The 16,455-nt window shown below is 40.9% G+C and overlaps 1 protein-coding gene across 4 annotated transcripts in view; it reads left to right on the top strand.

Annotated features, from left to right (window-relative positions):
• The window catches only part of kidins220a (kinase D-interacting substrate 220a), a 45,133-nt gene that overhangs the window by 4,465 nt on the left and 24,213 nt on the right, over positions 1-16,455 (top strand). For all 4 annotated transcript variants that reach the window (XM_083924093.1, XM_083924092.1, XM_083924091.1 and 1 more), the window contains exons 2-23: positions 87-245; positions 1,617-1,715; positions 2,448-2,546; positions 3,988-4,086; positions 4,397-4,495; positions 4,726-4,824; positions 5,766-5,963; positions 6,100-6,198; positions 6,572-6,670; positions 6,918-7,016; positions 7,207-7,384; positions 7,531-7,695; positions 7,923-8,102; positions 8,530-8,695; positions 8,890-9,041; positions 9,505-9,605; positions 9,709-9,894; positions 10,071-10,211; positions 11,199-11,430; positions 11,587-11,678; positions 14,108-14,252; positions 15,231-15,393. In XM_083924093.1, the coding sequence (XP_083780219.1) occupies positions 114-245; positions 1,617-1,715; positions 2,448-2,546; positions 3,988-4,086; positions 4,397-4,495; positions 4,726-4,824; positions 5,766-5,963; positions 6,100-6,198; positions 6,572-6,670; positions 6,918-7,016; positions 7,207-7,384; positions 7,531-7,695; positions 7,923-8,102; positions 8,530-8,695; positions 8,890-9,041; positions 9,505-9,605; positions 9,709-9,894; positions 10,071-10,211; positions 11,199-11,430; positions 11,587-11,678; positions 14,108-14,252; positions 15,231-15,393 (3,023 nt within the window). In that variant the 5' untranslated portion in view covers positions 87-113. The remainder of the gene's footprint in view (positions 1-86; positions 246-1,616; positions 1,716-2,447; positions 2,547-3,987; positions 4,087-4,396; positions 4,496-4,725; positions 4,825-5,765; positions 5,964-6,099; positions 6,199-6,571; positions 6,671-6,917; positions 7,017-7,206; positions 7,385-7,530; positions 7,696-7,922; positions 8,103-8,529; positions 8,696-8,889; positions 9,042-9,504; positions 9,606-9,708; positions 9,895-10,070; positions 10,212-11,198; positions 11,431-11,586; positions 11,679-14,107; positions 14,253-15,230; positions 15,394-16,455) is intronic.

Here is a 16,455-nt window from a genome sequence, read left to right as displayed (position 1 = left end):
TGTACATTTAGCTCTGTGCCCAGATAGATACCATTAGTATCTTTAGCCTTCTGTGAATGCTAATCTGCTTTCCTTTCACTCCACAGTGGTGTACAGGTGGTTAGCAGTCAGCCATGGATACCACCACCTCTCTGAAGATGACCTCTCTGGCCATCCAGAGTCTGTTCAGCTATGTGGAGGAAGAGAACCTGGCTGCTATCAAAGCACATCTGGATAAGTTCAGAGACGTGGACAGCAGGAGCGATGTAAGTAAGCCATATCACAACAACTGTCCTGTTGTTGGCTCAAGTTGAGAGAGTTTTTTGAGAGTATTTTGTGGGAAAAGAGATATTACAATCTGTAGTGAAACAAGTCTACTGAAACTGATTCTAAAGTCGTTTGCAAAGAGACGACTCAGTATTTGTTTTTGTGTTTGATTTATGGAGGGTGTTGCGGAAATAGATTCTTCAATAAAGATCAACAAACAGGATCAGCTTTTTCTCCGTGGTTTATTTTGCCAAAGCATTTTCTTCTGCAGACAAAAATACGTTCATCCCTACATCCTCACAAGTTAGAGTCTAGTAGGGAATGACGATTTGCCAAATCTCGCACAGTCTTTTAGTTAGAGGGACAGGACGCGAATAGCCTTGGTTGGGTGACGTCTTTAGACCAAACAAAAACATGCCTTAGACATTACAATTCTGAACATTCTGAACCTCTCTCATCACAAGGTCTCTAACACAGGGTACAGATGCACACATATGCCATTATACCATCATGAGTTAGCTATTTGCATTATCCATTAAGAATGTGAGACAGAGGAGACACTGAACTGTGTCTGACCTGACAAAACTATGATTATGAATTACAAATATCCAAAATTCCCACAACAAGGGTTAATATTTTCCTTTTTAAATGGGCCATGTATAAGATAGAGTGACTATGAAAAGCTTTAAGAAGTTTTCATGTGTCATTGCCACTTTGTGGAAATCTGAATTCACACATCAAGACTCCCAGGGCTGGTCTGGCTAGCCTGCCACTTGCAAATTACCTTTTCAGCTAACAATACAAATAAATCAATGCCAGATCCATGCAGCGTAGCTTAATAACAGCTAGCTAGCTAATGTTAGCTTGCTTGCTAACGTAGGCGTTACAGGACAGCTGCCAACCATATATATATATATATATATATATATATATATATATATATATATATATATATATATATATATATATATATATATACAAAAGTCAAAAAAATATTTTATTCAATATAGTAATAGTTTACGTTCTAATCTAAGACATCTATACCTCTTTAATCTAATCTAAATGCATTTTGTGTTGTTCATTTATATAACTAAATGCTATATAAGTGTAAAAAAAACAGGCTACATAAAAGCAAATTCCAAGGGACGTACATGAGGGTCGTCCCCGGTTTATTCTCTATCTTGTAAGGGTTCCATGGCTGAAAAAAAAGAAGCTCTGCAGTATATGATTAGAGTTAAATCATCAAATAATAGTATCACTGTCTGCCATTTCCTTTTCCCAGAGGGCTACAGGGAAAACAGTGTAATTAATTGGCTTGTTGGTGTGTTGAACCATCACAGTTTCAGTTCCTTCCCTCTTCTTTTTTCCAGAATGGACAGACCCCCCTGATGGTGGCGGCAGAGCAGGGAAATCTGGAGATACTACAAGAGCTCATTAGGAGAGGAGCCAACGTTAACTTGGATGATGTTGTAAGCGTGCACGCACGCACACACACATAACATCGCAAACTGCCTCATATGAACACATCGTCACAGTTTTATTTAATATTGCGAGCTCAGTAGAGTCCAGGCACAGGTGAAAAACAATGCGGCCATTTTCACCACATTATCCACTTGACAAAGAAGACGTAGCTGACCTAGTAGCCTTGATGTTCCATCTTGCTGAACTCACCACACTCTGGCTTAGTCCACAGCTATTATGAGCCATCATGAGCCATAATGACAACTTATTACACGCTTTTACCTTCACTCTTTTGACTAAATGACAGGATCCACTGGCTGGCCAACACCCTGTGCCTTCAGAGGCCAGCCCCCCACACACGCACAGACTCTCACACGCATAAACCCTCCTGCTTAGGCACACGCATGCAAGCTCACACACTACACCTCTCATTAAAGTCTCACGTACATGTAACCTGCTATTACACATGACATATTCAAACTTGTGCTCACTCTCACACTAATGCAGAAGAAGAAAGGAGAAGCAATACATACAGTTGCACTTATCTTACACACCTTATCTGACACTCTTGTCCGTCCATGCGACACCGCGTTCCCATGAGCACCTGGTATGACCAGCTGGTAGGTACTTTGCTTTGAGCATTCCTCTCGCCATCCCACGTAGAGCTCGGACAGTTATTTGTCCAACGGTATTTGGAGTATGATGGGAGTTTCAAGGTAACAGGTTGTCTGTGTGTGCAGGACTGCTGGACGGCGTTGATCTCGGCAGCTAAGGAGGGCCACATCGATGTGGTAAGGGAGCTGCTGGAGAACAAAGCTAACCCGGAACATCGAGACATGGTGAGAACATAGAGAGTTATTGAATGTTTTTCTTCATTAAAAATCTGCTGTTTTTTGTTTTATATACAGTATTAAAAAATACTATCCAAAAGTCTATACTGTACTATAGACCTATTACAAATAGTAATAATAATAATAATAATAATAATATCACGTTCTTTGAAACAGTTAAAATGTTGGTGAGTGTGGATGAGATGTGAGCCATGTAATCACAACGTCCTCATTTTCATTCTAGAGACCTTTGTCACGTGTGATCCTCTTTGTTGTCTCATCTTGTTTCCTCTATATCTATACTATCTACTATCAAAAAATTGCTGCCAATAAAATATTCTTAAATATAAAATAAAATTGGGTCGTAGGGTAGCGCAAGACTAAGGATAGTAACGTATCTTCAGTGCCAAAATGATTTGAGATTGTGTGTTTAAGTGAATAAGATGTGATAGCTACAGCACAGGGAACAATAAGAGGCTGTGTCTAACCTCAAAATATACTTGAAACATTTACAAAAAAAAACCTTCAGAGGTTTATTGACAAGCTGCTCAAACTTGTCCTGTAAGTTGACTCTTACGATTCAAAATATAATAAAGTCTTGATTGTACATACATTAGGGGTTTCTGTAAAATGTAATGGCCCCATTGCTAGTTGAACAGGATGATCCATTAGCCTTGAAATGGACATAAAATGAAATTACTTTGCTTGTGATGGCTTCTCTCCAGTAGTAATACCATTTACCGAGGTCCAGTTGTCTCTGCATGGGGCAGTGATATGATTTAATCTTGGGATCTCAGATGCAGACAGTCTGCAGGCTTGTCGTTGCAGATATTCTGTATATTCATGAGCAGACTATTGCAATATGCAAATGAGATACATTACCTAGGGCTGAACACGTTTGGTATTGAAGGTGATGTGCATTTCCAGCAGTCAGAAATGCTAAAAAATGTAATCCTTACCATCAGGAGATAGTGTAAGTGATGTATTAAATGTCTATATTGGCACTCAAAGGTAACACTATTTTTATTTCCTCTACTATTTTTTATAGTGTTTGATGAGACATTTAGAATTGATTTTACATCCTTGGCCTCTTGGACTCTATGGAAGTGACTCAGGACATCAACTGACTCATTGCCGTGTCTAAGCTGCACAGGACAGATCACAGCCAGTCATCACAGTGGGATTATAATAAACCACTCTGTGTGATACCGTTCGCTCACTGGAAAGTGTGTCACACCAGCTGTAAATAGCACATTTTCCGACCACAAAATCTGCTTAGATTTGACCTCTGCTGCTTGAATTTGTGTTGTTACCCTTTTGATAAGATAATACCTAGAATTATGTCCAGAATATTGCACACAGTATATTCAGTACGTGGCGATGTTTCTTAGTCTAGAACAATTTCTCTCCTCTACAACTCAACTGTGTTCTGTGTATGTGTCCTACTCAGGGAGGTTGGACTGCTCTAATGTGGGGAGCCTATAAAGGTCGTACAGATGTGGTCCAGCTGCTCTTGGAAAAAGGAGCTAACCCCAACATCACTGGCCAGGTACTAAGTCTGGACACTCTATATTAAGTCTGAGTTCCCCTATAATAACAGCATCGACTGCATCTATTTTCCTTTATATCAGCTCACTAGTTGAAAACAATAGTTGCATATGTCAGTGCAGATAACTTTACAGTAACAATAATGTGAACACAACCACAACCTTTCTCTGCACCTGCACAGTGCAATGCCTCCCCCATCATCTGCTGCTTCAGTCATGTAAAGTGGCTTAAAGCATTAGTACAACCGCAGGAACGACACTGATCATTAGTTACTGTCAGCATGACTTCACCCCTTTCCTCTGGTCCAACAGTACAGCGTCTACCCCATTATCTGGGCGGCAGGTCGAGGCCACGCAGAGATTGTCCATCTCCTGCTGCAGTACGGAGCCAAGGTCAACTGCTCCGACAAGGTAACTACATACTGACAGATGTTCATCATTTACTTGTGTTTAATCACACAGAAGATGTAGTCAGTGGTATGAGCTTAAAATATTGCTCTTGTCCACATCCACCTCCCAGTGTCCCTCTCCCCTCTCCCTTTATTTATTATCCTTACTTCATCATTTTCACAACCTCTGGGTTGTTGACTCAATAGTATCTTGCTACTCATGCACTACATCGTTTTTTGTTCTGTTCACAGTATGGTACCACTCCTTTGATCTGGGCAGCCAGGAAGGGCCACTATGACAGTGTGATGCACCTTCTGGCAAATGGAGCTGACGTGGACCAAGAAGGAGCGGTAAGTAGATTGTAGATCTCCTGTGAATGTTTTATCAATGGAAATCCAACACTAGTAGAGTAAAGCCGAGCTCAGACTACATGAGTTTAAAAAGCCTAACCAATTTTTAAAATCGGGTTGCATACATGTTTGAAATGATGAGGCTGTGAACAGTTCAGGTGGTTTAAGATTGGATCTTTAAACCGTTCACATTACCAAATAATCCAGGTCTAACATTGGTACCGACTTTTTTTCAGGGCAGATACCTACTCACATTACATTATGTCAATTATTTTACATAGTTTAATATTTGGCAGTGTTTCTTAAACAATGTTAATATTTGTATTGGTAGTCTGAACAGGTAGTTTAACAGCTGAGCAAGTCTAATTTATTTTGGGTTCATCATGGGTGCCATGACACAGAAAGCCGCGTTTTCTTGCCAGTGTAGTTTTCACATAATCAAGATTTAATGCTCCCAAGCGCCACAAAGTCATTAGTACACTGCAAAATTAAATAATTGATTGCTTCTATGACGCAGCGCATCTGTGCTCCTTTGAGTCATGTTGCATCTGTGCTGTCACAAACTGAACGATGTGATAGTTGGATGTGTAGCATCAATAATCAGATGGAACTATAGTAACTAATGTTGCAGAGCAATTAATTTATGTGTGATTTAGAGACTTTGCCTGGACAAATATATGAGTTATGGGGCTCGTAAGACAAAATATCAATAATATATTGCCTTTAAACATGTAGTGTCTCCCAGAGCTGCTGAAATACACTGATAGCATTTGGAAAATACACTTTGTTAATGTTCAGCCATAAATTATTGAACATCTGTCATATTGCCAAACCAAAATCATATCCAATCAAGTGGAGTGAAACATCTGTAATCTTGAAGTTCTTGGGTTAAATGGGCCCCGAAATTTGCAAATTTAAATTTCCTTTCTGTGTCTTTTCAGAACTCCATGACAGCTCTGATTGTGGGAGTGAAAGGCGGCTATACAGAGGTTGTAAAGGAGCTGCTGAAGAGTAACCCAAATGTCAACATGACGGACAAGGATGGCAACACAGCCCTGGCCATCGCTGCCAAGGAGGGTCATACTGAGATCGTACAGGATCTGCTGGATGCCGGCACTTATGTCAATATCCTAGACAGGGTGAGGCCACCCTACGGTTGCATTGCAAACTTGCTGTGTGAAGATGAAGAAGAGGAGTTGATATGAACTACAACATGAATGAAATTCAATTCGTTATTGTTTTTCCTTTATGTCTCTCTTTCACCATCTCTGTCAGAGTGGGGAGACAATGCTGATTGGAGCAGTGAGAGGAGGTCATGTGGAGATAGTCCGAGCTCTGCTGAACAAATATGCTGATATTGACGTCAGGGGCCAGGTAGGAGCCCCTCTCCCACTATGTTTGCTGCCTTACTGATGTTTAATAACAGGCATGAGGCCTTCTTCGGTTCGCTACGTGATATTTCACACTGCTGCTCAATACTGTTTAGTTCTGTTGTTTCTTGGTAAAGTGAACTTTAATCCATGGGATTACAAAAATATATACAGTATTATTGCTACAGTATATAGACACACACCACTTGATGTCCTATGTGTAGTGCTACACACAAACACACACACACACGTACACTATACGCACTATCTATCTATCTATCTATCTATCTATATACGTATATGTAATTGTATTTTTGACACTGTTTATTTTTTCTAAGATAAACAATCTAGTATGTGCCTTGTCCTTTCCACATCAGGATGGAAAGACCGCCCTCTACTGGGCAGTGGAGAAAGGCAATGCTACCATGGTGAGAGACATCCTGCAGTGTAACCCTGACACTGAGAGCTGCACTAAGGTATGGCACACTCACTAGTAAGGGAGTAAAACGCACTGTTTCCTATGCATACATTTTTTTGATTATTACTTCTTAAGTAGCATGTTACTCTCTTCATTTCTCCTAATTCTTCATATACTGGGTTAGAAATGTAAGAGGATAAAATGCTTCAAAAAGGAATAGTAATAGTTTCCCAAAAAAATGTAAAAATACCGTTACCGTTACCGCATAGCATTATGTTGATAAAATGTGTATCTTTGCATTTCAGGAGGGAGAGACCCCTCTTATCAAAGCCACAAAAATGAGGAACATAGAGATTGTGGAACTCCTGCTGGATAAAGGAGCCAAAGTATCTGCAGTGGAAAAGGTACTTTTTAAAAACATACTTGCCCATCACACACTCCTGTACAGAGACATCTTGTCATAACACTTGTGACTTTTATAGCATCATTTAGTTTCTTGATTTGGTGGTTCCTTTTTTGCCTACTATTTGTAGTAAGCAAAAAGTGTTTGCGTGATACATACTTTTCAGTCAGTCAGTGTTTTTCTTCCTTCAGAAAGGAGACACTCCTCTCCACATTGCTATCCGAGGGCGAAGTCGAAAGTTGGCTGAGCTGCTGCTGAGGAACCCTAAAGATGGCCGCCTGCTTTACCGCCCCAACAAAGCTGGAGAGACACCGTACAACATCGACTGTACCCACCAGAAAAGCATCCTCACACAGATATTTGGAGCCAGTATGACCCATTTTTTCCCGTTTCATGCAGAAAGAATTGTGACAAAATAAGCTCATAGCCTTGTTGTTTAGAAATCGGAAGAGATTAAACGGCTTTACTTTGTCTTCTCTTATTGTCTTCTGCACTGTTTAACTTTTTCTCTTCAGAACACCTCTCCCCATCTGAGTCAGATGGAGACATGTTGGGTTATGACCTGTATAGTAGTGCTCTAGCAGATATCCTTAGTGAGCCCACCATGCAGCCACCTATCTGCGTTGGACTGTACGCTCAGTGGGGCAGCGGCAAGTCTTTCCTTCTCAAGAAACTGGAAGGTAAGTAAGCTCACAGCATTAAAACTGTCTCATACAAAAATATGAAAAACTGAATATTATCTTTTTTTTTTTTTTACCATTCCTTAATCCTCAATCATTCTGTAAAACTTTCTGTTTGTTTTTATATTGCTTCACATCCTCAAATAGTGTCTTATATTTTAATTGCCCCATATACTTGATTGAAATATCTGACATGAGATTATTTTTTCCTTCCTCTTGTCCATCAGATGAGATGAAGACCTTTGCAGGCCAGCAGATAGAGCCGTTGTTCCAGTTCTCTTGGCTGGTGGTCTTTCTCACCCTGCTTCTCTGCGGCTCAGTGGCCGTGGTTCTGGGTTTTACTGTTGATCCCAAGCTGGCAATTGCCGTCTCCCTCAGCCTCCTTGCTCTGCTTTACATTTTTTTTGGTGAGGAAGTGGTTGGATTACATAATTGCCCATTTTTTTGCATATTTTTTAGGACCACTAAAGGAGTTTCATGTGGATTAAATATATGGTTTATACAAATCTGTGGCAAGACAAAAGCCCCCCTGAAATATATTAATTTAAAATATTCTGAAAATAACTCTTTACTTAATATTTTGTTCATTCATATGAGATGAATATTTTCTGTATGATGCTTTTTAACCTGCACACTAGAATATTAACAACCTGTTATAAAACCACCAATATCAAACATGATGATGACTTTACATAGTTATTGAGAGTTATTAAAATAAGAGGACTTACTAATGTTTATGAATATAATGTTACCATTGTAAGCATAAAATTATTTTTTTTGGCTTGTTAGCTCTCAAAAAAGCTAAAACAATTCCACCTCCTCTGCTGTCTCCAGTGTTGGTGTACTTTGGAAGTAGACGTGAGAGGGAAAGCTGGAACTGGGCGTGGGTCATCAGCACCCGTCTGGCTCGCCAGGTCGGTTACCTGGAGCTGCTGCTCAAACTGATGTTTGTCAACCCCCCTGAACTTCCTGAGCAGACCACCCGTGCACTGCCTGTCAGGTAACAGTGACAGTGACATACACAAGAGCAATTAAAAAAAGACACCTCACATTTGTAATCTCACTCTTGCATTTGTTATGAGTTTTAAAAACTCATGTTCACAACATTGTTCAAATGAATACTTACAGCCTCATCTGTAGTTTGTAACTGAGCAAATCAAAGCATCCTTTCTGTTCTTCACACATGTCACACAGGTTCCTGTTTACAGACTATAATCGTCTGTCAAGTGTTGGAGGGGAGACCTCCATGGCTGAGATGATTGCCACGCTCTCTGATGCCTGTGAGAGGGAATTTGGCTTCATGGCAACCAGGCTATTCAGGGTTTTCAAGAATGATGAGATCCAAGGTGATGTGTCAGGCATTTAATGACGTTTCAGTCAGCTTACAAAGTCACAACAAGAACTGTAATTGATATCCCTGATCGATCTTACATTTTCAATTACAAGCTTGCGTTAATATCTATTAATGGCTGACACAGTCAGACTAGAAGAAGTAGCCCTGTGTGTGCTGTATAGTTTTTGTAGACTGATTTTTTATTTATTTTAAATGTGAGATATAATCCTGTTTAATAGCAGAGTAAACCTGGTCCCCTTAATCATGTTTCTTTTAATTGGTATTGAGAATGCTGTTGAAACAGTGACACTCTTGAAAGCATATTGGAGCTCTTCTATGTATAACTAGTGCTTAAAAGTAACGGGTTAGGCAGACTTTTTTCTTTTTACTACATCTGTCCTTAAATGATCTTAATATATGTAAATGTGGTAATTCACTAACCTCACATTATCCTCTACCTTTCTCTCATACCCCAGGTAAGAAGTGGAAGAAAACATGCTGTGTTCCCTCCTTCGTGCTGTTTGCCTTGACACTGGGATGCCTTATCACTGGTATGGCCTTGTTGGCCATCTTTAAGGTAAGTTAGAGCGATGAATCGATGAAACTCCATTTAAACAGTATGCCTTTTAAACACTAGGTCACTGGATGTCGCCAGTAAGTTTCAATGCCTTATTTCCCAGGTGAACCCTGAAAACTTAACAGTAAATGCCGTGCTGATAGCCATGGCCAGTGTGGTGGGCCTGGCCTTACTGCTCAACTGTAGGACCTGGTGGCAGGTGGCCGACTCTGTCCTCAACTCCCAGAGGAAACGGCTGCACAGTGCTGCCAACAACTTGCATAGACTCAAGAGTGAAGGATTTATGAAGGTAGACTAATGCACTTTATTCATTTTACACAATCAAGGATGAACGCAATCCTTCAACATCCTGTCATGGCTAAAGGGGCATTCCATTTCTTTATGAAGTTATGAAGCTGCATTTCCTAATCCAATCAATTTCTTTCCTTGTTTTGAGCCATTGATTTTCTTCCCGTCTCACACCAGGTTCTGAAGCATGAAGTGGAATTAATGTCAAAAATGGCCAAAACCATTGATGGCTTTACCCAGAACCAGACACGCATGGCCGTCATCATCGACGGACTGGATGCCTGTGAGCAGGACAAAGTTCTGCAGATGCTGGATACGGTGTGTGTTTGCACATGCTTCTATGCTTGGGAACATGATGAGTAGAGCTTGAGTGACAGATGTTGAACATTTTTCAACATCTGTCACTCAAGCAAATTTCTAACCATGAGAAAGACTGTTGTGGCCGTGGACACTGGCTACCATGTGGCCGTAACTTTTAGTGGGTCTTTCACCTGTGCATTCAGAGCCCATACATCTCCAGTGCCATGCAGCCACCCTTGAGTTTCCAGCTGCCTCAGCTTGCCTCCCAAGTTAAGATTCTTCCTCCCAGCTGCTGTAATAAAATTTCCTTTAGCCAAATGTTATTATTTGATGAAGTAATCCCATAAAAGATGGCAACCTCCTGTGTGCTAATGCAATCTTCTCATCTCTGCAAGCACCTCCCAGTCTCTCTGAAACCATGTTGTGTTCAGAGAAACTCAAACACTGAACTCTGACATCCATTTTTTTGTAGGTTACAAAATTGAATCTTTTTTATTTACTCAGGCTGTGTACTTTTCCTACCAGATAATGTGTATTTAAGATGCAGATCATATGACAGCGTCTTTGTTGATGGTGCCGACAGCTGTTGTAGGGACAGATGTTCATCATCTTGTGGGGCGAAGCTGAGGGTTCTGGCCAGGGGTTAACAAACCATGTATGCGTGTAGCACAAATCGATGTCCTGTGACACTTGCACAATGTCTCTTAGTGAGCAGAGTGGAAATCCCCAACACCATGTGCTGCGGACAGCCAGTTCTCACGGGAGTCATTAAGATTAAGTGGTACAGCAGACTGTTGCTTCTAGCTGTTATGTTGTTGTGGATTGATTAGGTCATAAACTATCCATTTTGACATTAAAGTAGTGGAAACTCCACATAATTAGGAATTATTACCATTACAAATGATGCATCTGGTTTCATAATTTGAAAATTGGATTTTATAGAATAACAAGCAAAGGTAGTGAAAGATGTCCTTTACACACTTGGTGGTTCCTGTCTCATTACAGGTGAGGGTACTCTTCTCCAAAGGCCCTTTTATCTCCATCTTTGCCAGTGACCCCCATATCATCATCAAAGCTATCAACCAAAACCTCAACAGTGTTCTGAGGGACTCCAACATCAACGGACATGACTACATGAGGAACATCGTCCACCTGCCAGTATTCCTCAACAGCAGAGGCCTCAGCACGGCCAAAAAGCTCTGCATGGCAACCCCTGTTAATGGAGAGCCTGCTGAGGGTAAATGATAAGGGCTAATATACAACATATTGTATACACATATGAATGATTTAACACAGTTTGGGCCATTTGGATTATGAATTGACAGGTTCTGAAGATAGGGAGACGTAATATTTGTCATTCTTTGTCTTCTCCTCTCTTTCTCTCTCCATCTAGGATGGCATGATGACATGGAAAGAAGGATGTCTCAGAGCAACCTGGGCCAAGACCAGGCCAAGTTTGGCAGCAGGAACGCCCTAAACCGCAGGGTAATTATTCAAGTCAAGTTTATTTGTATAGAACAATATAACATACAATGTTTTTTGGGGGGTTTACAGCCTCAGATCACACCCAAGCTGTCTAACTAAAGAAGACAAGGAAGATCCATGGCACATAAAAATAAGGCTATGGGAGAAATACCCCCTTCTCAGATGGCTCGGGATGCAATATCCATGGTGATAATAATAATAGACTGGCAAAAATAGGAATTCAAGTCCAAGAGTAGAACTCTAGTTAATCCAAATTAGATATAACAAAATATACAGCACTGTTTATTCTACTTGTCACCCTAAATAGAAAGTTCACACCCCAACCCATGACAAGCAAATAAAAAACAATGTCAACATGCCATAATATGCCATAATAATAGCAAATACCAAAAAGCTTTTGATAGAAAATTTAAAAAAAGACACAATGAGGTAAAATAAACAGTGTGGTGGGAAAACCCACTGTTTACACTGTATCGTGCAGCTTGAATGCTTGATGTCTTGACATTAATCAAATAAAATTAAAATGCAGTTAGTTATCCACAACATGAGTTGAAGAGATGCTGCCATAGAAACGCTCACTGCTCCCTGTTTTCGGCCTCCTTCCTTGGAGGCGCGTGGTATTGGCAGACAGTGCGTAGGCCAGAGGACAGAAGGAGACACACAGCGATGGAAAGCGAGGTGCTTGGTGTGCGCGGCCAAGGTTCCTAGTGTAATTGATGTAATGACTGTTTATCCTTCCTGCTGCGTTGCCACAGCCTAATGACAAGGCCTAGCAGCAGTGGGTCCCTGTGACAAAACACTGGCACCAGGTCTGCTGGCAGGAGGCTAAGTGACTCTGCTGCTGTCGCTGATGCCTTCCTCCCCCCTGCGAGACCTTCCTACTACCCCTCCTTCCTCCCCGCCTCCCTCTCTTGTTTATTTGTTTGAGATTTATTTGTACCTCAGGTTTGTCTAGTACCCTCAATTATTGGTGTTGGCCCTTCTATTATGGGGTGGCATGATCTTTTTATTTGCCCTCCGCAACTCGCCAGCTCTTGGCAGGAGGGCCCTCTTCCTACAAGTGGAGATTAAAATGAGGGCAGGAGGGGAAATGAATTAGTGGCTCTCAATTTTCATGTGGCCTCTCAAGTTGTGGATGACATTAGGAATATCTCTACCATCTTATTTCCATTTACTGGAACTGAATAAATCCTTTTCAACGAAAACCGTTATTACTCGGAACTCTGCATTCAGTATTTCAACAAAAATAAAGCCACCGCCCTCTCAAAGTATGTTTCACAGAATGATTGAAAAGCGTATCAGCAAGGGCAGAAGAACCAGTGTAAGTAAGCAAATACAGAAACAATAATCTAAATGAACCATCAAAGCTGTGAAGCTACAGTTGCAATTAATATACATTGGAAAGTCAGCCACACTGGACTGTCTGTATGATGGACCTTTTCCGTTCTGACTGAGTGGTGGCCATATGTTTCATCTCTCTGAGAAAGAGGTCATGAGAATGGCGTTACAACTTCAAAGTCAACCAAAAGCTTCGCCTTGGCTCATGACCATGGCAGCTGTTTGATATCATCACAGATGTTCTTTTCTAGATCTGTGTCAATAGCTCGCCTGTTTGTCATGACTGTTCAGCTTTGGACAGTGGCTCTTTGATTTGTATTTGCAGTCACAGGGAATTATATGTCTTGCTCATGAAAAGATAGCGGATATAGAAGGGAAGACAGATGAAGCTGATCATTAGAGTGACAAAATAAAATAAAACAATGCTTTGGATTGGTTTCACTCACACCCCATTCATAAGGTTAGGTTGGGTTATATTTACAGTCAGTAAGTGCTTATATACTGATGCAAAAGTTGTAGTACCATTGATATATGCAACAATAATATCATTTTAATTTGAATGAGAGCAAAATAGCCCATATAAATACATAATCGGATTGCGTTAGTGCTGTTAAACATGGATATGGTGCATAAAAAGTAAAGAATATGAGAACATAAGCCCAATCCGACCATCTACATGTAATACTCACATGGGGATCCTGAAACGCCTGCTCTCCTGTCTCATGATGCACATCTTGAGATGATGCATACGTAATCAAAACCTCTGCAAAGGTCAAGAGTAATGTTAATGCTTTTGTTTCACTTGTGCTTTCAAGTGTTGGCTTTAGAGAGATCTTATTTTGAGGACTTCTGTGTGAAGTATACCGCTGTTAAATGTCTCCTGTGGCTATATTGGTTTTACGTCTGTGACTTCAAGACAATTCTTTATTCCCACTGATAAACAGCTTTTTACATTAAAGTTGCATTAAAACTTCAAATGCAATCGTAGTGGTGGAGCCAGCTGGAAACATGAGGAATCCAAGCATGTCAAATTTCGGATTTATGCTACTTTAAGTTTCTGTCTTTCTTTGTTTCTTGTCTTTCCTGTCAAGGACACGTACCGGCGTCGGCAGATGCAGAGGACCATCACCAGACAGATGTCCTTCGACCTGACCAAGCTGCTAGTAACCGAGGATTGGTTCAGTGACATCAGCCCACAGACCATGAGGAGGCTGCTCAACATTGTTTCTATCACAGGTAAAGAATAAACCATGTTCTGCTTTAGCACCACCCTCGTTTTGTTATTATATTAAGCAATAGCATTTTGTCTGTACTGCAACTTCCTGCAGTACAGGTTGTTTAACTATTATTTTAAGGGGATCGGATGGTTAAGTTCAGGCAGCCATTGGGTAAATATTACTGTGGATGAGTTAAAAAAAACACCAAAAAAAGCTCTGATAGGATTTAATTCTAGACCAGCAGGGGTCAACAGAGGCGGTGTATTAAGTGTATTACTTAGAGTAGATGACAATTAAAGGCTGCCAATTCAGAGAAGCAGGCAGGAGTATTGAAAGAGATCTAAGCAATGTACTGCTGTGAACGGGGGCGGCAACAGCAAATGTATTTTAGCCACCTAAAAAAAAAGGCACACCTGAATAATCTGTTTCAGTTTAAATGTACGCTATTTTTAGAATATTTTTACCACTGTACCTTGCTGTCCAAAGAAGTTTCCCCTCTCTCTGTGTCAGCCCACTCAGTCTCGCTCTGCAAAGTTATACATCTGTATACTTTGTTTATTCCATACACTGTGGAAAGTCTGACTCAAACAGCTGGTCTGCAGCGTAATACGGTCACAGTTGCACTTTTGTGTAAGAATACGTTGAGAAAAAGTAGTGCCAAATGAAAGGGAAAGTAAAGCTGGTAAAATATTTAAAATACACTGAAACTAATTTTTTTTAAGGTGTCTAAAAGACATTTTGCTGCAGTTGCTGCCCCCGTACACAGATATACATTGCTTAGCTTCCATGGCGGTGCTCCTGTCAGCCTCTCCAAACTGGCTGCATGCTCAACCTCATCTACTGTAGGCAACACACTGACTATGGATAAGTACCTCATACAACCCCACTTCAAAGAAGCCAAACTATCCCTTTAATGCCACAACTTTGGACAGATTATTTATCAACAGAAAATCAGGAGGATGCAAAGGCCACTAATCCTCTCCACCATTGTTGACAGGTCGTCTGTTGCGGGCCAACCAGATCATCTTCAACTGGGATCGGCTGGCATCATGGATCAACCTGACAGAAGAGTGGCCTTACAGGACATCATGGATCATCTTATTTTTGGAAGAGACTGACGGAGTGTCTGACCAGGTTTCTCTCAAGTCCATCTATGAGAGGTACAAACACATACAAACATATACAGACACATTAGACCCTCTTTAGTTACGTATCTGATCTACAAGGTGTACAGGCTTCTTCGATACACCTGCGTTGTTACTTTCTTTGTTTCTTTTTTTACCTTCTTTTCTTCTGTCTTGTTATATTTTCTTCCCATCACTTTCTTTCTAACTTGGGCCACTGCATTAACAGAGTGAGGCGACCTTTAACATAAGATAAAATGGAAATGAGGTAAGACAAGTTTAGCTTAAGGACCCAGCCTTGTCAATAAAACGCTGAATCCCTACAGGGTTGCACCTGTGTCTTGACTTTCCTGAGGAAATCAAAAAGCCAGAACAGAGCTGGAGTCAATAAATAATCACATTTCTTGATGTCCACTCTTTGAAATACTGATATAAGTAACTTTGACCAGGAGGTGGCAGTAGAGGATTTTGTTTTCCGTGTAAGCCACATTAGCCACAGTCACTGCCAATGGCTTTGATTGCCACACTAATTGGCAACTAACAGACAGATTTTGTAATTGATCATAATGCATTTGTCCGGTGTATGTGTGTGTATACAGTATGACTGTTCATACATTTGTATGTGTGTGGCCACGGATGCTTTTAGGCGTGCTCACCGCAGACAAGAGGAGGACGCCAACACAGGCCGAGTCAGTGGGTTTGGGTGCTGCTGTGCATCAGTCGATGGCCTTTAAAGGTTGCACTCTGTCACAATACACTAGTGCCTACGACTCCTGCGGCAGGGAAGCGTCACAGACCGTTACTGTCAGCATGTCAGCCAGCTAGATACAGCAGACAACCCTCCCTCCCCCATCTCCAAGGCAAACCACTGCCTCATTAGACTTGGTTTTTGCTGTTTGGTTTTTAAAGGACAATAGGCATTACCTTCCAGTTACACAGGGCAAGGTATAAGATGAGAAGCATCTCGTTCAGAAGGCTGTAACTCGATTATTTTGCTGGATATGTGATCTCTGCCACATCACTACGCTTCTCTGTTGTATCATGTTTAAGTACAGTGGGCATCCTATAGGAAATGTTCACACTTTTACCATAATTATT

This window comes from Echiichthys vipera (assembly GCF_963691815.1).
Source record: "Echiichthys vipera genome assembly, chromosome: 12".
Taxonomy (NCBI): Eukaryota; Metazoa; Chordata; class Actinopteri; order Perciformes; family Trachinidae; genus Echiichthys; species Echiichthys vipera.
Note: the sequence above shows the minus strand (reverse complement) of the source record. Positions and strands in the feature narration are given on the sequence as shown.